General features: G+C 43.4%; 3 protein-coding genes and 2 pseudogenes across 42 annotated transcripts in view; all 5 read right to left on the minus strand.

The window, feature by feature from the left end:
• The window catches only part of LOC120818130 (protocadherin gamma-C5), a 168,550-nt gene that overhangs the window by 28,881 nt on the left and 118,043 nt on the right, over positions 1–21,626 (minus strand). The gene's annotated exons all lie outside the window — the stretch shown is intronic.
• Positions 51–3,241, minus strand: LOC120818132 (protocadherin gamma-C5). The gene has a single exon (XM_078101252.1). The coding sequence runs from the start codon at positions 2,898–2,900 to the stop codon at positions 420–422; it is 2,481 nt and encodes an 826-aa protein (XP_077957378.1). The 5' UTR covers positions 2,901–3,241; the 3' UTR covers positions 51–419.
• On the minus strand, positions 3,574–6,223 carry LOC144406194 (protocadherin gamma-C5 pseudogene; annotated as a pseudogene). Its single transcript, XR_013467398.1, has one exon. The product of XR_013467398.1 is annotated as a protocadherin gamma-C5 pseudogene (transcript).
• On the minus strand, positions 3,574–9,661 carry LOC120818136 (protocadherin gamma-C5). Its single transcript, XM_078101251.1, has one exon. The coding sequence runs from the start codon at positions 9,659–9,661 to the stop codon at positions 7,178–7,180; it is 2,484 nt and encodes an 827-aa protein (XP_077957377.1). The 3' UTR covers positions 3,574–7,177.
• Positions 8,958–13,250, minus strand: LOC120818134 (protocadherin gamma-C5 pseudogene; annotated as a pseudogene). Its single transcript, XR_013467396.1, has one exon. The product of XR_013467396.1 is annotated as a protocadherin gamma-C5 pseudogene (transcript).

Raw genomic sequence — 21,626 nt, forward strand, 5'->3', positions numbered from 1 at the left:
AAATGTGTCAGATGCACGGTATTCCTATGGCGTATGAACTGTGTTGATCAAATTAAATGTCGAGAAACGAATATAAACAAAAGTGAGCTAAATCAAAAAGTAAATCTCGGCAATGAAAACAAATAAGAAAAAAAGTCTAACAGATAAAGATTGTATTTTGTATAATATTTCCAACATTTTGTTTGGGTTATTTAGGTGGTGCTAAATATGCACTTTTCTGATGCGTGTAAAAAAAAAGCATTACAAATATATATTTACACATTAAATGAGACTTATGAATCAAGCCGGGCCTTAATGTCATTTTAATCTATAAAAAACAGAATTTCAGACAATAGCCAGATAGCAAGATGTAAATCAATTTTAGAAATTAATATGGTATTTTTTTTTAAACCTCCCAGAGAATATGAATTTTGAATCAATTAATTTGTTTTGCTCACCTGCTGGCTCTCAAAGGTCCAGGTGCTGTCGGGTAGAGACGCATCCAGAACACTGATCACCTCGTTAAAGTCAGTGGTGCTACTGGGTTTGATCATAGTGAAATCACTGTACTCTGACATTGGAGACATTGGAGACATACAGGACCTGAAGGACTGACTCTGAGACAACATGTCTCCTCCCAGGACCTCCACGTACTTTATAGGTCCATCAGTGTTGAGCTGAATCTGCAGGTTTCTGTTGGGGTTCTTGTAATCATCACAGTCAGTCCTTCCCATGCAGCAACTACCGCTGCTTCTGCTGTTCCTCACGCATTTAACCGCTAAGATGAGAAAAGTCAGCAGAGACAGCACGGACACCGAGGCCAGAGAGAGAATCAAATAAAGAGTTATTCTCCCAGTTTTCTTGCTGGGCTCGTGCAGTTTATGTCGGAGGTCTAATATGGGCTCATGTAGGCCGTCCTCCAGCAGGATGGACACCGTAGCGGTGGTGGACTGGACCGGTTCCCCGTCGTCCTTGATCTCTATAAGCAGCCTCTGAGAGGAGTCGTCCTGCTCTGACACGGCGCGTTTGGTCCTCACCTCCCCTGTGTACATATTGACAGCGAACAGAGAGGCGTCTGTGGCTTCCGCAAGTTTGTAGGAGATCCAGGCGTTGTGGCCCGAGTCAGCGTCCACGGCCGTCACCTTGGTAACCAGGTGACCCGCTTTAGCGGAGCGGGGCATCCTCTGATGAGAGAGGGAGCCCAGGGCAGCGGAGGAGGGGTAAATAACCGCGGGGGCGTTGTCGTTCTGGTCCAGGATAAAAACATGGACGGTGGCGTTGCTGCTGAGAGACGGAGAGCCCTGATCCTTTGCCTGAACCTGAATCTGGAGCACCTTCAGTTTCTCATAGTCAAACGAGTGCATGCTGTAGATGCTGCCGTTATCTGAATTGATGTAAACATACGATGAGACAGAGACGTCCTGCGCTTTTGAGTCCAGTATAGAGTAAGAGATTTGGGCGTTTTCACCGAAGTCCACATCAGATGCTGATACTGAGTACAGGATAGAGCCTGGTACCCCATTCTCTTTTAAATACACATTATACGAAGGCTGGGTGAATATAGGAGGGTTATCGTTCACATCCGTGATGCTGACTGGTATGGTTTTCCTACTGGATAGAGGAGGAGAGCCTGAATCAGTGGCTGTTATCTCAATATTATACTGTGAGAAACTCTCTCGGTCTAAAGATCCACTGGTAACCAACTCATAATTATCGGAGAACGATGGTTTCAGTGTGAAAGGCGACCGCTTGGGAAGTTGTAACGTCACTCTACCGTTATCACCGGAGTCAAGGTCTCGTGCACTGATCAAAGCCACTACTGTGCCGCGTGGTGCATCCTCGCGCACAGGACTGGGTTTGGAAGTTAGAACAATTTCTGGAGCGTTATCATTTATATCGTCCACGTCCACCTGCACAGTGCAGTGACCCTCCATTTTAGGCGATCCCTTATCTTTTGCACTAATATCTATTCGATATGAGGATTGAGTTTCGTGGTCCAGCTGTTTTTTCAAAAATACATCTCCCGTTACGGCATCGATATGAAATAATGACAGCACTGCTGGTGGTGTGTGCACACCAAGTGAATACTCGATTTCTCCATTTGGACCCTCATCTATGTCTGTGGCCTTTGTTGTAACTACAAACGAGCCATTTGCACTGTTTTCTTGAACAGAAACTTTATAGATTGAATTTTCGAATAACGGCCTATTGTCATTATTATCGAGCACATGAACAGTTATTTTAGAAGTTCCGGACCTTACCGAACTTCCCCCGTCCATAGCGGTAAGAATCAAATTGTGAGTGGCTTTTTTCTCTCGATCCAATGACTTATTCAGTAGTAATTCTGGTATTTTACGTCCATTTTCAATTTCCTTAACCTTTAAGGTGAAGCAATCATCTTTGCTCAATGTGTACGTTTTTAATCCGTTACTGCCAACATCGGGATCCTCCGCACTCTCTAAAGGAAAACGCACACCGACGACGGTGGATTCAGCTATTTCTATTACGTGATCGCTCTTGAGAAAACTGGGAGAATTGTCATTTACGTCTCTTATTTCCACTTCTATTCGATATAACTGTAGCGGGTTCTCCATCACAACCTGCAGAGGTAATACGCAGCTGGTGCTTTGTCCACATAAAGTCTCTCGGTCTATCCTGTCATTCACCACCAGCTCGCCCTTCCCCGCCTCAACACTGAAATACTGCTTACCAGCCTCGGAGGCAACACGCAGTTTACGGTCATAAATGACTGATAGTCCCAAACCGAGATCTTTGGCTAGATTTCCTACCACAGCTCCTTGTTCCATCTCTTCTGGGATGCTGTAACGAGTCTGTGCGTCAATTGTCCTCCACAAGAGAAATAAATGATTCCACCAAAGCGCCCACCATTTCCAGTCCCGGTATCCCATTCTCTTTGTCATCCCCGGTCCGTCACAATACGACGTTATTTCCCATTGAAATATTGTTCGGAATGAGGAGGTCAATGTGAAAATCCATCAACGACACACTTGCAGTAATCCAGAAAAATCCATTTTTACGAAAGCAGATCGAGGATGTTTTATTCAATGTAAGTGTTTAAACGCATCCTCCTCTCGACGCGAGCTCAAGCAACATACTGACAATGCTGCGGACGGGTGGGGGAGGGAGTAGATCTCTTTGTACAACTACTCATGCTATTGGTGCACATCACCCACCCATCATCCAATCAAATAAAAAAAGCAATCTGTTCAAAGAACCGCCATTCAACTCAAAACTGAATGCAATTGCGTAAATGGGGTTATACCAATGAACACTATAAACGTATACACAATGTCCATCCTTATTTTCGATATTAATATGTTAAAATGTCCTTTGAATTAAAAAAATATTGACATTTCTATATTAAAAGTTGATCTATTTCCCAGGTGTTAAACATGAAATCCATGGAATTGAATTAAACACATGCGAATATTTTAATACAGTTGACAATGCATTTTAAATAGTTTCCGATTATTATATTTGCTTACTTTTTTGCATAGGTGTTTGAGTCAAATAATCAAAGAAACACTGTACATATCTTACAAAATGGGATCTGCTGAAGGAATTATTATTTCATTTTTATTTGGTGGTATTCTGCGAACTGTTTCCGAGGATATGAAGGTATTTAAATATGAAGTCACAAAGTTTCGTTGCAGCAAGAATATTATTGTCATGTGAGAATGCCTACGATTCACAAACAAAATATACAAATATGAACCTGAGTGATGATAATTTGTAGAATAGTGTTTTACTCTTTGCTCACCTGCTGGCTCTCAAAGGTCCAGGTGCTGTCGGGTAGAGACGCATCCAGAACACTGATCACCTCGTTAAAGTCAGTGGTGCTACTGGGTTTAATCATAGTGAAATCACTGTACTCTGACATTGGAGACATTGGAGACATGCAGGACCTGAAGGACTGACTCTGAGACAACATGTCTCCTCCCAGGACCTCCACGTACTTTATAGGTCCATCAGTGTTGAGCTGAATCTGCAGGTTTCTGTTGGGGTTCTTGTAATCATCACAGTCAGTCCTTCCCATGCAGCAACTACCGCTGCTTCTGCTGTTCCTCACGCATTTAACCGCTAAGATGAGAAAAGTCAGCAGAGACAGCACGGACACCGAGGCCAGAGAGAGAATCAAATAAAGAGTTATTCTCCCAGTTTTCTTGCTGGGCTCGTGCAGTTTATGTCGGAGGTCTAATATGGGCTCATGTAGGCCGTCCTCCAGCAGGATGGACACCGTAGCGGTGGCGGACTGGACCGGTTCTCCGTCGTCCTTGATCTCTATAAGCAGCCTCTGAGAGGAGTCGTCCTGCTCGGACACGGCGCGTTTGGTCCTCACCTCCCCTGTGTACATATTGACAGCGAACAGAGAGGCGTCTGTGGCTTCCGCCAGTTTGTAGGAGATCCAGGCGTTGTGGCCCGAGTCAGCGTCCACGGCCGTCACCTTGGTAACCAGGTGACCCGCTTTAGCGGAGCGGGGCATCCTCTGATGAGAGAGGGAGCCCGGGGCAGCGGAGGAGGGGTAAATAACCGCGGGGGCGTTGTCGTTCTGGTCCAGGATAAAAACATGGACGGTGGCGTTGCTGCTGAGAGACGGAGAGCCCTGATCCTTTGCCTGAACCTGAATCTGCAGCACCTTCAGTTTCTCATAGTCAAACGAGTGCATGCTGTAGATGCTGCCGTTATCTGAATTGATGTAAACATACGATGAGACAGAAACGTCCTGCACTCTGGAGTCCAGTATAGAGTAAGAGATTTTGGCGTTTTCACCAAAGTCCACATCAGATGCTGATACCGAGTACAGGATAGAGCCTGGTACCCCATTCTCTTTTAAATACACATTATAGGAGGGCTGAGTGAATTTAGGGGGGTTATCATTTACATCAGTGACGCTAACATGTATACTTTTCCTACTGGATAGAGGAGGAGAGCCTGAATCAGTGGCTGTTATCTCAATATTATACTGTGAGAAACTCTCTCGGTCTAAAGATCCACTGGTAACCAACTCATAATTATCGGAGAACGATGGTTTCAGTGTGAAAGGCGACCGCTTTGGAAGTTGTAACGTCACTCTACCGTTATCACCGGAGTCAAGGTCTCGTGCACTGATCAAAGCCACTACTGTGCCGCGTGGTGCATCCTCGCGCACAGGACTGGGTTTGGAAGTTAGAACAATTTCTGGAGCGTTATCATTTATATCTTCCACGTCCAACTGTAGACGACAGTCACCCTCCATTTCAGGAAAGCCTTTGTCTTTAGCAGTTATGTCAATAAGGTATGATTTATACATTTCATAATCTAACGCTCCATTTAATACGATTTGTCCTGTTATCTCATTGATTTCAAATGTTGATAAGATAAAGTCTGGAGTGCGAGACCCAAAATAATATTTAACTTCGCCATTAACACCATCATCGGCATCCGTTGCTTTTACTTTGATTACAAATGTTCCTTTTGTACTGTTCTCCTTCAGTAACACTTTGTACTCATTTTCGTTAAATATTGGAAAATTGTCGTTATTATCAATTACTGTAATAATAATCTTACATGTTCCCGTTTTAACCGGATTTCCTCCGTCTAATGCTGTCAACAGCAGATTATGGACAACATTCTTTTCTCGGTCTAATGGGTTTTCTAAAACCAATTCTGGGACTGCTTTGCCGTTTTTTGTGTCTTTAAATTTAAGAGAAAAATATTCGTTTTTGCTCAGTGAGTACGTTTTCAAAGAATTGCTTCCAACGTCAGGGTCCTCCGCGCTCTCCAAAGGAAAACGTTTTCCCAGTGCCACTGATTCTGGTATCTTAAGGTCTACCTCCTTTGTAAGGAAACTAGGCGCATTGTCATTTATGTCTCTTATCTCCACTTCAATTCGATGAGAACGCAACGGATTTTCAACAACTATTTGTAGAGGTAGAACACAGCTGGCGCTTTGTCCACACAGAGTCTCTCTGTCTATTCTGTCATTCACCACCAGCTCGCCCTTTCCCGCATCCACACTGAAATACTGCTTACCCGCCTCAGAGGCGACGCGCATTTTACGATCAAAAATGTCTGATAATCCCAAGCCAAGATCTTTGGCCAGATTTCCTACCACAGAGCCCTTTTTCAGTTCTTCCGGGATGCTGTATCGAGTCTGTCCGTTTATTGTACTCCACAGGAGGAAGAAATAATGCCACCAAAGCGCCTGCCATCTCCAGTCTCGGTATCCCATTGTCTTTGTCATCCTTCGTCCGCTATAACAACTTAATTCCACTCGAGATCGTGTTCATAAAAATGATGGGACTCCATGTGAATATGGGTTACCCCAAAATGAAAAATTCCACAATGTTTCATCATGGCTGTGAACTATACGACCGATGATTACATCTGAGAAAATACGACCTCATTGCCGTCTCTCCACGAGCTCTTTGCATTCTAAGTATGACAGCGCAGAGGCTGCGTGGGGGCAGGGACTGGATTCCCTTTACAAGTTATAAATCCCATTGGTTCACGTCATACGTTTCCACCATCCAATGGCAGGCAATCTGACCGAGGCTCTTGCAGTGGCGGCATACATTCTACCTGCGAGCTTTTAGATAAGGAGAATACGACGAAAACCACTGAATAGATATTATGAGACAACAGTGTAAAAAACTGAAGGGTAAATAAAAAAACACCTTTCAGTCTTTCCCACACGAATTAATAAAATGAAATACATTGTGTGTGACAAAACTGTAAAAGAGTCAGACATATTTGACAGTTGTGGTGGTTTGTCAATTTAATTCTAAGGATCTAAATCAATTCGAATATGCGGTAAATGATCGAGTGGATATTTCACGTTCGTTTGGTGCTCTCGTTGTTTGTGAAATGAACAAACGTAAGCAACTTGATAGATGCCCCAAAATACCTATTTGAACGTCTTTGAATGAATAAATTGAACCCACCTTTGGTTTACACACAGGGGGATCATTTGACATTATTCAAAAACGTATTTTGGAAACTGTAGTAAAATTATGAGATGCGGGGAAAAAAGGCTAAAACGCTAAACGAATGACAAAGAGCCTATTTAAAAAACCAACAGCAATAAATATGTAGATATGTTATGCTTCCACAGTAGACAATCATAACAGATTCTGCTTTGATTGAGCAGTTTCTGTAGAAAAGTATTAAAGCAAAACTATTATTGTTTCCTTGAGTATTATGTGGTTGTTTTGCTCACCTGCTGGCTCTCAAAGGTCCAGGTGCTGTCGGGTAGAGACGCATCCAGAACACTGATCACCTCGTTAAAGTCAGTGGTGCTACTGGGTTTGATCATAGTGAAATCACTGTACTCTGACATTGGAGACATTGGAGACATGCAGGACCTGAAGGACTGACTCTGAGACAACATGTCTCCTCCCAGGACCTCCACGTACTTTATAGGTCCATCAGTGTTGAGCTGAATCTGCAGGTTTCTGTTGGGGTTCTTGTAATCATCACAGTCAGTCCTTCCCATGCAGCAACTACCGCTGCTTCTGCTGTTCCTCACGCATTTAACCGCTAAGATGAGAAAAGTCAGCAGAGACAGCACGGACACCGAGGCCAGAGAGAGAATCAAATAAAGAGTTATTCTCCCAGTTTTCTTGCTGGGCTCGTGCAGTTTATGTCGGAGGTCTAATATGGGCTCATGTAGGCCGTCCTCCAGCAGGATGGACACCGTAGCGGTGGCGGACTGGACCGGTTCTCCGTCGTCCTTGATCTCTATAAGCAGCCTCTGAGAGGAGTCGTCCTGCTCGGACACGGCGCGTTTGGTCCTCACCTCCCCTGTGTACATATTGACAGCGAACAGAGAGGCGTCTGTGGCTTCCGCCAGTTTATAGGAGATCCAGGCGTTGTGGCCCGAGTCAGCGTCCACGGCCGTCACCTTGGTAACCAGGTGACCCGCTTTGGCGGAGCGGGGCATCCTCTGATGAGAGAGGGAGCCCAGGGCAGCGGAGGAGGGGTAAATAACCGCGGGGGCGTTGTCGTTCTGGTCCAGGATAAAAACATGGACGGTGGCGTTGCTGCTGAGAGACGGAGAGCCCTGATCCTTTGCCTGAACCTGAATCTGGAGCACCTTCAGTTTCTCATAGTCAAACGAGTGCATGCTGTAGATGCTGCCGTTATCTGAATTAATGTAAACATATGATGAGACAGAGACGTCCTGCACTCTGGAGTCCAGTATAGAGTAAGAGATTTTAGCGTTTTCACCGAAGTCCACATCAGATGCTGACACCGAGTACAGGATAGAGCCTGGTACCCCATTCTCTTTTAAATATACATTATAGGAGGGCTGAGTGAATTTAGGGGGGTTATCGTTCACATCAGTGATGCTGACAGGTATGATTTTTTTACTGGATAGAGGAGGAGAACCTGAGTCAAGGGCTGTTATCTCAATATTATATTCCGAGATATTTTCTCTATTCAAAACACCACTTGTAACTAGGGCGTAATTTTGAGAAAACGATGCTTTTAGCGAGAATGGGCAGTTCTTGGGGAGCTGTAGTGTTACTTTTCCATTAAAACCAGAGTCAAGATCTCTGGCACTGAGCAACGCTACAACGGTGCCATTCGGCGAGTCTTCTCGCAGTGGCTTTGGATGAGAGGTGAGTATTATTTCTGGTGCATTGTCGTTAACATCTAAAACTTCAACATGGACAGTACAATGCCCCTCCATCCTCGGACTGCCTTTATCTTTTGCACTGATGTCTAATTCATAATTTGGAGTATTTTCGAAATCTAATTTTCCTTTAAGAAATATTGTCCCCGATATATGGTCAATATCAAAGACAGAAAGCACTGTATCTAATGTGTGCGCTCCAAATGAGTATTCTATCTCACCGTTTTGACCCTCGTCCACGTCTGTCGCTTTCGTTTGTACTATTAATGCACCATCCGCAGCATTTTCGCTAATGGATACTTTATACAACGTTTTCTCAAAAACGGGAACGTTATCGTTATTGTCAAGGACTCTAATAGACAGCTGAGCGGTCCCCGATTTCACTGGGTTTGCTCCATCTAGAGCTGTTAACAAAAGGTTATGAACAGCCTTTTTTTCTCGATCCAAATTTTTAGCTAAAATCAATTCCGGGACTTTCCTTCCACCAGCAAGTTCTTTAACTCTAATATTGAAACATTCGTCTTTACCGAGAGTGTACGACTTCAATGAATTACTGCCGACATCCGGGTCTATGGCGCCTTCTAAAGGAAAACGAACTCCTAAACCGATAGATTCCGCAACCTCTAATGTGATATAATTTGATGGAAATCTAGGGGCATTATCATTAATGTCTAGTATTTCTACCTCAACGCGAAACAGTTGTAACGGGTCGTCAATTACGACCTGCAGAGGTAACACACAGCTGACGCTTTGTTCACATAGAGTCTCTCTGTCTATTCTGTCATTCACCACCAGCTCGCCCTTCCCCGCATCGACACTGAAATACTGCTTACCCGCCTCAGAAGAGACTCGCAGTTTACGATCAAATATCTCCGATAGTCCCAAACCCAGATCTTTGGCTAGATTTCCAACCACAGAGCCCTGTTTCAGTTCTTCCGGGATGCTGTATCGAGTCTGTCCGTTTATTGTACTCCACAGGAGGAAGAAATAATGCCACCAAAGCGCCTGCCATCTCCAGTCTCGGTATCCCATTGTCTTTGTCATCCTTGGTCCGCTACAACATATCAATTCCAATCGGCATGTCGTAAAAAAATGAAGTTGAAATCCATCATGGTAGGTTTTCTTTCAATACATGATATCCCACAATTACTGCGCATTCCTGTAAACTGAATTATACGAATAAAATAAAATATGGGCTCATTGCTGTCTCTTTCCTTCTGCTCATTGCATTGAAAGGTTTACGGCGCTGAGCCTACATGGGGGCAGGGACTCGATCTCTTTGTACAGTTCTGAATCCTATTGGTGCACAGCATCTTCTTCCACCATCCAATGAGAGGGAAACTAATCATCACTCTTAAAGCCACAGTACCTACTCACGTTGTGCCCCATCACTTTAACCGATGGAATTTGTTTTGAGTCTAATGCAACGTCACAAACTACGAATACACAATATGAATATAATATCATTATTACACTACTAGCAGTAAAAACAGAGTGAAAACAAACTAAATAAAAGGATCAAACATCAGTTGTTAACACATTTATTCTCCACAGGTCCAGAGTGCTTAATTCAACCAATCACAAAAAATTCGCACACATATTCTATGTTGTATTCAACTACCATTCGCTGTCCCCCTTCATGGTGCTGGAATATTCATAATTGTGTGACAAAAATTACAATGTCTCAAACATATTTATTAACAGTTTCTGCAGGCACTCCTCTATGACCTTTTAACTATTTAAAGCAGACATAACACTAATTTACCAATGGGGAAACTATATAAATATTCTATTTAGCAACTCAGAGAAAATAAATTTTGAATCAATTAATTTGTTTTGCTCACCTGCTGGCTCTCAAAGGTCCAGGTGCTGTCGGGTAGAGACGCATCCAGAACACTGATCACCTCGTTAAAGTCAGTGGTGCTACTGGGTTTGATCATAGTGAAATCACTGTACTCTGACATTGGAGACATTGGAGACATGCAGGACCTGAAGGACTGACTCTGAGACAACATGTCTCCTCCCAGGACCTCCACGTACTTTATAGGTCCATCAGTGTTGAGCTGAATCTGCAGGTTTCTGTTGGGGTTCTTGTAATCATCACAGTCAGTCCTTCCCATGCAGCAACTACCGCTGCTTCTGCTGTTCCTCACGCATTTAACCGCTAAGATGAGAAAAGTCAGCAGAGACAGCACGGACACCGAGGCCAGAGAGAGAATCAAATAAAGAGTTATTCTCCCAGTTTTCTTGCTGGGCTCGTGCAGTTTATGTCGGAGGTCTAATATGGGCTCATGTAGGCCGTCCTCCAGCAGGATGGACACCGTAGCGGTGGCGGACTGGACTGGTTCTCCGTCGTCCTTGATCTCTATAAGCAGCCTCTGAGAGGAGTCGTCCTGCTCGGACACGGCGCGTTTGGTCCTCACCTCCCCTGTGTACATATTGACAGCGAACAGAGAGGCGTCTGTGGCTTCCGCCAGTTTGTAGGAGATCCAGGCGTTGTGGCCCGAGTCAGCGTCCACGGCCGTCACCTTGGTAACCAGGTGACCCGCTTTAGCGGAGCGGGGCATCCTCTGATGAGAGAGGGAGCCCAGGGCAGCGGAGGAGGGGTAAATAACCGCGGGGGCGTTGTCGTTCTGGTCCAGGATAAAAACATGGACGGTGGCGTTGCTGCTGAGAGACGGAGAGCCCTGATCCTTTGCCTGAACCTGAATCTGGAGCACCTTCAGTTTCTCATAGTCAAACGAGTGCATGCTGTAGATGCTGCCGTTATCTGCATTAATGTAAACATACGATGAGACTGAAACACCTTGCACTTTGGAGTCCAATATAGAGTAGGAGATCTTTGAGTTTTCACCCAAATCAGTATCAGCTGCTGACACTGAGCACAACACTTTTCCAGGAGCATGATTCTCTTTTACATAAACTACATACGAGTGTTGTGAGAAAACGGGGCGGTTGTCATTTACATCCAACAATTCAACAAGTATTATTTTATCACTCGACAATGGGGGCTTTCCAGAATCAGTTGCACGTATCTTTACACTATATTGGCCATTTTCTTCACGGTCGAGCGGCCCTGTCGTCACTAATGAGTAGTGATTAGAGACTGAAGGGTTTAACTTGAAGAGGGATTTGGAAGACACGCTTAATGTAATCTTACCGTTGTCCCCCGAATCTGGATCTCTTGCACTCAACAGTGCAATAACTGTTCCAATTGCGGAGTCTTCTGGAACAGGTGTTGTTAAAGACGTCACAATTATTTCTGGAATGTTGTCGTTAATGTCCGCGATTTTAATTTCTACGCCACAGTGACCATCCATTTTGGGGTTTCCTTTGTCTCTAGCAGTTATGTCAAATCTATGTACAGGGTTAATTTCATGGTCTAAAATTCCTTTGACAATAATAGCTCCAGTAGAAGGTTCAATCTCAAATAGTGATAAAATCAGATCCGCAGTTTGCTCTGCAAAGTAGTATTCGATTTCTCCATTTAGTCCGTCGTCTGCATCTGCTGCTTTAACGTGCAATATTTCACTCCCAGGTCTGGCATTTTCACTGATATTAGCTTCATATACCAGCCTTTCAAATTGCGGTGCATTATCATTGTTGTCAAGAACTATAACTATAATTTCACATGTGCCCGAGCGCACCGGATCTCCACCATCTACAGCTGTGAGGATAAGATTGTGTACCGGCTGGGTTTCTCGATCAAGAGGCTTTTCAAGCACCAGTTCGGGGATTTTCCTTCCATCCTTGTGGGTTTTAACAGTCAATTTGAAATGATCATTTTTGCTTATAAGATAAGACCGTACAGAATTAGAGCCCACATCGGGATCCTGTGCACTTTCTAAAGGAAACCGCGCGCCCGGATTTACCAGTTCTGCGATTTGCAATACTTTCTCTTTAGTGTGAAAACTAGGAGAATTGTCGTTGGTATCCTGAATGTCAATTTCGACCCGATGCAGCTGTAGGGGGTTATCTATGACTATTTCCAGAGGCAACAGACATGACGGTCTTTGTCCACACAGATCTTCCCTGTCTATCCTATTAATCACCACTAGTTCTCCCTTCCCCAAGTCCACACTAAAATACTGCTTACCAGCTTCGGAGGTGATCCGCAATTTACGTCGGTACAGTTCAGATACAACCAACCCCATATCTCTGGCTAGATTTCCAACCACTGAGCCCTGTTTCAGTTCCTCCGGGAGACTGTAGCGAGTCTGTCCGTCTATTGTAGTCCACAAGAGAAAGAAATGATGCCACCACAAAAACACCTGCCATGCAGGCAATTTGTTCCTCCTTATTGCTCGTTCCATATCTTCTCACGCCAATCTCAATTTCTGAACTGATGTGTGAAGTGTGAAATGTTTATAATCCAATGTAAATGACTCCACGGAGACCGTCATGCTTTGTTTCTGCACATGCATTCCTCCTCTCCTGTGCAGACATTGCAAGGGCTACGACGCTGACGCTACTCGATGAGAGGGAGTAGATCTCTTTGTACAGCTCTGAATTTCATTGGTCGGTAGAGAATACCTATTTTCACCAATGGTAGCATCATACAGCGCATATCAAAGAGTGACGTAAAAATACAATTCATAGAAAGATGATCATGGTTATTATGATATGAAATACAATTTATAATAAGCCCCCAAATCACCCTCGAGATTATTAATATATATATATATATATATATATTAAATATGATATGATTTTTTTTATATAAATGCTGTGCATAATAGACGGCTATATATACAATTAAAAACATTTCTTAATGCCTGATGCTTCTGATTACTCGTAAAATGCTTTGTTTCAAACCAACATTTATCCTCTTGTCTGTTACTGCATGCACGCACATGCCTTTGTGGTTGACAAGGCTCTTCGTTGCCTTCCTGCGGCCAGAGAAAGCAAATGCAGTCTGTACACGTCAGTGCGTCTTCCCAGCTCTCCACAAGCCGCGGATTAATAATACTGTCAGCGGCCAACGTGAAATACCCGTATGAAAAGAGAGGGGGAGTGCAGATGGTGCCCCCATCCCTCTCTCTCCATTTAATGGACCTATTAGCCATGTAGGGTCATGGGTCATTTATAAATGTTTGGTCACCACTTACGATCAAATCATTATTTAAACCATGAACTATATTCATAGAAATATCTCTGCGTTAGAGGCTTTAAAAGCGGACATGCAAAAAAATATTAGCGTTCAAAACGCACGAATTGAATGGTGCAAATGCTAAAATAAACCGCAATACCATTTGCAAATGCATATGAAAAATAGACAGCCATACATACATCTGTATAAAACTCCTCCGTTGTAAATGGAAGTGGGCGACAGAGGGAGATGTAGAGAGGCAGTGTGAGAAGCAGCGCGAGGGAGGGGGAGAGCGCCTGAGCTGATTTCAGCACCACACGTGTGGACAGCGCCACACAGGCGGCCAACGCCTGCTGCTGCATGCTGCTGCAGAGGCAGACAGCATAGCTGGCCCTCCATGAACTCAGCAGGGGGCCAACAAACCAAATCATGATTTCATTACTACTTTTATGATGCTAATTTTTCAGTATGGAGGAATATAAATAGGAAGTGATCGCCCAGAGAACTAAAATAAGCAATTTCATTTCACTGCGGCATGAAAAGAACAACACAACACAAAAGACAACCGACTAGCTTTTTCACATTTTCTCATTAATTAACATACATTGTGCTAGTATGTATTTGAATATATTCAAACCATTATAATAGTAATTGTGGTAAAAAATGTTATATATATATATATGGGAAATAAATGAACCAATAGATATTGAGATATTGGTTCATTTATTTTCCATACATATAAAAAATCATAAAAAGCTAGCCAGGACATTTGAACTTGTTTTGAGGTGACGTGTGAATGGCAGTGCCACCGCATCTTCATACATTCATTGTTCCACATGAACAGTTTAATTGAACAGCAGAATTGTATCACCCAAACATCAGATTCAATGACACTGAATGATTGGAAAAACAATAACCTAGGTAAGATGTTAAGCAATATTAAACAAAACGCCGAAATGTTATAGTAAGTCTGTTTAGTTGGTCATTGTTGTGTTAATTCGGTTGTATATTTGTTAAGCTGTAGTGTGTGGTATTGGTCAACTCTATATAGGACATGTATATTCATAGTATTTTTCCACCTCAATAACACATTAAATCATTTCCACTTGTTTAGGCAACTTGGTGAAAAGGAATACCATTTAATACAATAGACTTGTTCAGTTTTATGAGAGGTGTTGATTGAACTCACTTTTGCGGCTGCAGTCTGTGATACTATTGAATTATGTATTTTGTCTTTTTGTTATAGTCCACCCTATTTATTTGAATGGGGCTACAATAATAAATAAATAGCAGAAACAACCCATCCTCCATGATGATCATGCAGTTTAACCAAAACCTTTACATTACAGTTTCAAACAAAATTTTATATTTTAACTGTCGTAATGATCCATGGAACAGGCAAGTGAGGGTGTGAAGAATGCCTTACAATATACTTCAATCCAAAACACCAACACTACACATTACATCCCCTTTCTTTTCTTTAATTGATTTTCACACAATTTCCACTGATAAGTTCACTCATGACGTCCTCTTAACATGCCAGGTTTGTGTCACATTTGTGAATATTTGTTCTGCATTTTCTTAACCCACTGTATTCCAATAGTTTGTTTAACAGCGTGTAAAATCCAAAATACAGTGCTTGACATTATAATCACTGCAACCTCCATTTTAGCATACTATACTTTACCAGCTGGGTCCCTCTGCCAGTACTTTCCTTAAACTTAACATAAGCCTGTTAGTAGGGAGAGCTGTCCAACTAGTTCTTCAAGTGCAAAGTGCCTTGGCTTTGTACATGCTGTAAAACAGCATGTACAAAGCCAAAAGGCTGATTGAAAATAGGCTAAAGTTTAAAAGTTGAACATGTTGTTCACTAAAGGTACTACAGTATTGTTTTCAAATTGGGTTGGTAGGATAAGGACAAGCCAGTAAGAAAAGAAACACAGCATATTTTGTTCATAAAGCCACTCACTTTCAATCATCAGGGACGACAGACGTTTTGCGAGGTATGTGAAAAGATATGGTGAAAAGATATGTTGCTTGAGGATAATCTGGTTATCTAACTCAATGCCAGTGTAATGTTTGAACATGTAAAATACACAGTATCTTTTGCTATAGTTTTTTTGAATAACTGCATGATGATCTAGTGTTTGATGATCAGTGTATAAATGATCGGTGCTATTTGTGGAATCATGAACGCTTGAAACACTTTGTGTTTGATGGCTATGAAGATTCAATATGAAAACTTTTTCTTACCTTATTTGGTGAGTCAGGATTTAACAGCAGTTGGGAAGGAGACAGGGACCGCACAAGGCAACAAGAGGGACGCATGAAAGAGAAAAACAAGGGACAAAGCATATCAGTTAGACTGGAAGTCAGCATATACATTTTGGCTTTGGGAAGCAACAAACATACTTACCATGTAGCTCACAACAAATGCGTGTTGTGATTCATGTGGAGATTCATAGAGTTTTGATTGAATAATACATCAGTGCTCACAAAAACACTACTGTGTCTGTGCACATTATTTTTAAGTTTTAAAATGTCTACAATGAAGTGTTGAAACTATTGAAATAATTTATACTGTGGCTTATCTTGCAACAAAAAGTATTCAAATACAAAATAATGACACATTCATTTAACATATAATGCAGTGAGAATTTGAGAGATTTGTTTTAACAAAAGTGAACAGGGATTTGTATATAATCTTCATGTAAAGAATGAACCATTGTGTAGAAGATCAAACTTGCTTAGGATAAACATTGCAATGAGAGTGTGTTTATGTGTCAACAAAAGAAACGGCGAGAGACAGAGAGAAAGAGAGAGGATAGATCTATAAATAAACATTGTTTCAGCATTGCTGTCGTTGTGTGTGGGATGATGATAACTATTAGTTGCCTAAAATATATTCAGTCATTCTTTCTGAACCATATTCAACAGCGATGGCTGAATAGTCTATGATATGTTAGATTACTAGTCTAGAAAGTTGGTATATACGACCAACTTGCCCTTCACACAGAAGCATTAACATCCTTTGATACAGTAAAACTATTTTAGTTTAAACCAAAATAATGAAACAACCACCAATGTGTGAATCATAACAAAAACACTGCACTGCTGCACAAAGCCACTACCCCAAAAGCAACAGCAGAGGGCCTCAAGGCGATGCCCTGAGATAAATCCATGCATTATTAATGAGACGAGATTCTTTGCTCTGTAACCCTGTGCTTGTCACAGCTGATGTGTGTGTGTGCGTGTGTGAGATTGTCTTTGTGAGAGCACATATAAGCTTCTTAGATAAAGCAAAGCTGCTAGTGTTGTTTTTACTTTGACTGGTGTGCTGTAACTTAAATAGAAATAATAATAATACTCAGGAGCAAATATGAAGTAATAACCTAAACAAACAGATCAACATGAATAAAGAAATGAACGACAAAAAAAAAGCAGTCATTTTTTTTCATTCAAAAGGAGTGAATTTAACAAGAAAGGGGTATTTTAAGCCCATATATTAGTCAATATACATTGGGGCTTTTGAAACAGGGGAAGGCAAAACTAATAGGGAAGCATCCATCAGAACAAATATCCAGAGCAGCCATGTTCACCCTCTTCCCCTCCCCTTTCTTTATCATTCCTCAACCCAAGTCTGAGGATGCTGCACCTATAAGCACATATAAGCTTCTTAGAAAAAGCAAAGCCGCTACTGTTGTTTTTACTTTGACTGGTGCACTGTAACTTAAATAATTCTTTTACACCTTTTGTCACGAGTAAATTTGAAGTAGTAACCTAAATAAACAGGTCAAGATGAAAGAAGAAATGCATGACACATAAAAGCTTTCATTTAAACACACACATCGCTTTTTTCATTTAAAAGCAAAGAATTCAACAAGAAACTGGACATTTTAAGCCCATAGATTAGTCAATTTACATGGGGGCTATTCAAATAGGGGAAGGCAAAAGTAAAAGGGGAGCATCCATCAGAACAAATATTCAGAGCAGCCATGTTCACCCTCTTCCCCTCCCGTTTCTTTATCAATCCTCAACCCAAGTCTGAGGATGATGCACCTTATTGCCCAAAACAGGGGTGTCTCGTGTCCTCCAACCATCAACACATGCTGTGAGCCATCACGGCTTCAAGGCTGTATCTGCTGCTGATCCCCTGTGGCTTAATGGGAAATGGTACGACCCTGCCCGTGAGTCAGCTTGTTGCTATGGCAACACATCCCACCTCCTTTCCTCCCATCTCACCCTGCATCCTGTGAGTTGGCAATGGTGGCAAAAAAGAGCTACAGAAATAAACATTGACAATAAAAAAGGCAGAGGAAGAAAGAGAAATAATGATCACAGACATTTGTACATTGATAATATGTTGTGCAAACAAAATGTGTGTTTGTGACGCCTCATGGTGAATGCCTGATAAGTGATACGTATGATGTAGTTGTTCTTGTCATGAACGAGGATGAAATGACATTGTTCGGTGTATACTTTCTTTTAATAGAGAGGACAAAATGTCCAATACTGAGCAATCCTCCTCTCCCTTTCTCTCTGTCTGTTTCTGTCTCTGCAGCAGAGTGGTGCAGCTGGAGAGGGGGAGGGGAAGGATGCAGTAAATGAGACCAGGAGGAAAAAGGGAGACTGTTGGAAACCAAGAATGACTGCTGTATGCTGGCTAACCAATTTTAGCTGCAATTTCACACAATGATAGTGACACTAGATCATTTTTTGAAATGGTCATTTCTGCTGCAACGCAATAACAAAGTAAATAACCAATGTTAAATGTGGAGGTCTTATTATACAAGAATATAATAATATAATGACAATATCCATATATTTATACTATATACAAATATATAAGAAAGAAAAGTCATTTTTCCGAACCAAATTTGTGTGTGTTTGAATAGAAAAATCTAACACACATACAATAAACTGATATCAAAGTTTGACCTTTCACAATATATTTTTATAATTTATCTTTTGTGGCTCTGTAGTCTTTCAGACAACACACAACATTGCCAATGCCCTATATTGAATAATTGTAATCCCTAATCCTTCCCTGGGAATCAGCCAGTGCAGAACTCCACAATTCAACCACCGAGACACCAACACAAAATGCAATAAAGTATGCATGTTCTCACAACACACACGTCGGTTTGAACCACTTCATGCAAAGAAAGGTGCACTCAATTAAAGTATGCCTGTACACCATTTTGTTGTAAATAAACTGCGCTCAAATCTGTTTTTGTCCTCCCATTAATCTGATGCACCAGAGGAACAAAGGACAATTCATTTCTGCACCGTACTATATTATAAATACTATAGTATATTTGCCATCTGTATATGTTTGATCAGGTACTGTATTAATAACTTGTTCTCCATCTGCAGGATCCAGTCAAGTTCCAGTTTATATATACCCTTTTTATCAAGGAGTATAACAGCAGTCCCAGAGACCATCAGTCATCCCATGGAGCATTTGTTTTCTTATTGATGTTTGCAACTGATCAGTGTGTTCATGTGTTTGTCTGCTCTGTGGGAATGAAGTTAGACCCTAAGGTCCCTGTTATCTGGGAAATCTTGTAAACCAAAACAAAATAAAAGGTAGTAGCGTGAACATTAACCACATCCTCAGACACACAAATAGTTCACACAAATACACAAATAGTGTGTGGACAAGCCCCAACGGCGTACACATGGGAACACAGCTGCTCACCAGACAGGCAGGGCACTTAAACAAGAGTAAGGTCCTTAAACCAGGAGCTTCTGTACGTAATTATAGTTCTGTGGTCAACAGGTTCAACAACAGAATGAATGACAACAGCTTCAAGGTAGTTGTTTTAACAAAAGAAAGACAAAAACAATAACACATCAAGTTAAAAAACAGGTTGAAAAATGTAGCTGCATCAAAATATGAGCTTTGCACTATGGAGACTCTGGTCAAAATAATTCATGGTAGTTGAAACAAAATAGATTTAAAAGTTGAAACAGGTAAAGCAGACAAAGAGGCCGATAATGATTACGGACTGCTTCCAGCAGATACAAGAGTTAAGACAATTAACCTACATTACTGCCCTGCACACACGTGGCTTTATTTTTATTTCCTCTCTCTCTCTCTCTCTCTCTCTCTCTCTCTGAGTGACGGAGCGTGGAGCTGAGAGCGATACTGTTTTCCGTGTGGATATTTCCACTAGTTAATGTGGAGAACCTAGAGAGTTTGTGTGGACTTGGTTTTTAGAGGTCTGTGTTTGTGCAGTGCGCGTTTTTTGCGGCTGATCGGCTCGCGCTGGTCGGCGTGCTAAACGCCGCCATGGACCTGACCCGACTGACGCGGAAGCACGGCGTTAAGGTTCCGCCGGGCTTCCCGTGCTCGGTGGAGGACTGCAGCCTGGCCGTGGGGGAGATGGTCGGTCACGGCAGCGTAAAGTCCGCCGCCCGCATGAACAACGCGGTGGTGATGTTCATAGACAGCGTGGACAAAGCCAACATGGTGGTGGAGAAGGGGATCGTGGTGAACGAGACGTTCGTGCCCGTCCTGCCTCTCGCCACGCCAGCGACCCGAGTCACGGTCTCTAACGTGCCCCCGTTCATCAGGGACGAGATGTTGACCAGAGAACTGTCGAGACACGGGGTGGTCGTGTCTCCCATTAATAAGGTGTCCTCGGGTCTCAAATCCCCTCTCCTGAGACACGTGGTATCTCACAAGAGGACGCTCTACATGATCCTCAACAAGAAAAACGAGGATCTGAACGTGGTGTTCAAATTAAGGGTGGATGGGTTTGACTATGTGATGTTTGTCAACTCTGACAGCACGAAATGTTACCGGTGTGGCAGAGAGGGACATCTGAGCAGGACATGCCCAGAGAAGACCTCTACTGGTCACAGCCAAGGTGGGCAGGAAAGACAAGAGGGGACAGTTGGGGTCCAACAGGGAGGTGAAACGGGGACAGGTCAAGTCCAGAAGGGTGCAGTGAGTGAGGGGGGGGGGCGCAGAGTCCAGCTGGTGGAGAGAGGGACTGACGGGGTAAATGAAGACACGGGTGGGGCCCAGCAGGTGGGGCAGGCGAGTGACGGAGTGAATGAAGGGGTGAGTGGGGCCCAGCAGGTGGGGCAGGCGAGTGACGGAGTGAATGAAGGGGTGAGTGGGGCCCAGCAGGTGGGGCAGGCGAGTGACGGAGCGAATGAAGGGGTGAGTGGGGCCCAGCAGGTGGGGCAGGCGAGTGACGGAGCGAATGAAGGGGTGAGTGGGGCCCAGCAGGTGGGGCAGGCGAGTGACGGAGCGAATGAAGGGGTGAGTGGGGCCCAGCAGGTGGGGCAGGCGAATGAAGGGGTGAATGAGAAAGCAGACGAGGTCCAGCTTGCGGGTCAAGGGGGCGTAGGGATGGAAGAAGGGGCGAGTGGGGTCCAGCAGGTGGGTCAAGGGAGGCAAGAGGAGCCGGGAACGGGTTTGGGGACCTACATTGAAGGGACCCTGTCCACGGACAGCGACATGGACATGGAGGGAGAAGAAGAGGCGTTAAAAGTCCCCCGCCTGAAGAGAAAGACGGAGAGCAGAGGGGGCTCTCAGGCCAAGAAGGGGTCAGGGAACAGAGAGGCAGAGGGAGGGGGGGCAGCAGGAGCGGAGTCTTCTGTGGACAGCGTCTCCTCTGGCGGGACGGCCACCAATTGCTACAGCGTGGGGAGGGTGAAACTCTTCCTGAAGACCACAAAGAACATGAAGGGGATTAAGCTGGAGGACTACTTTCCGGATATGGAGAAATTCGGTCGTACTGCTCGGGAGGGTGCGAGCAAACGAGGCAGTTCCCGATACACGCAGCAGGAGGTCTTCCGGCTGCGAAAGATTGTCCAGAAGATCAACAGTGGCAACGAGAGGGCTGCTGGGGACTGAGTGGGGTACCGGCGGAGGTGAGGAGCCAGTGACCAGATGGACTACCA

The sequence above is a fragment of the Gasterosteus aculeatus genome, chromosome 4, assembly GCF_964276395.1.
Source record: "Gasterosteus aculeatus chromosome 4, fGasAcu3.hap1.1, whole genome shotgun sequence".
NCBI lineage: Eukaryota > Metazoa > Chordata > Actinopteri > Perciformes > Gasterosteidae > Gasterosteus > Gasterosteus aculeatus.

Excerpts from the sequence above, each read along its gene's own strand:
- LOC120818132 (XM_078101252.1), bottom strand. The coding sequence starts at position 2,900 with ATGACAAAGAGAATGGGATACCGGGACTGGAAATGGTGGGCGCTTTGG.
- LOC120818136 (XM_078101251.1), bottom strand. The coding sequence starts at position 9,661 with ATGACAAAGACAATGGGATACCGAGACTGGAGATGGCAGGCGCTTTGG.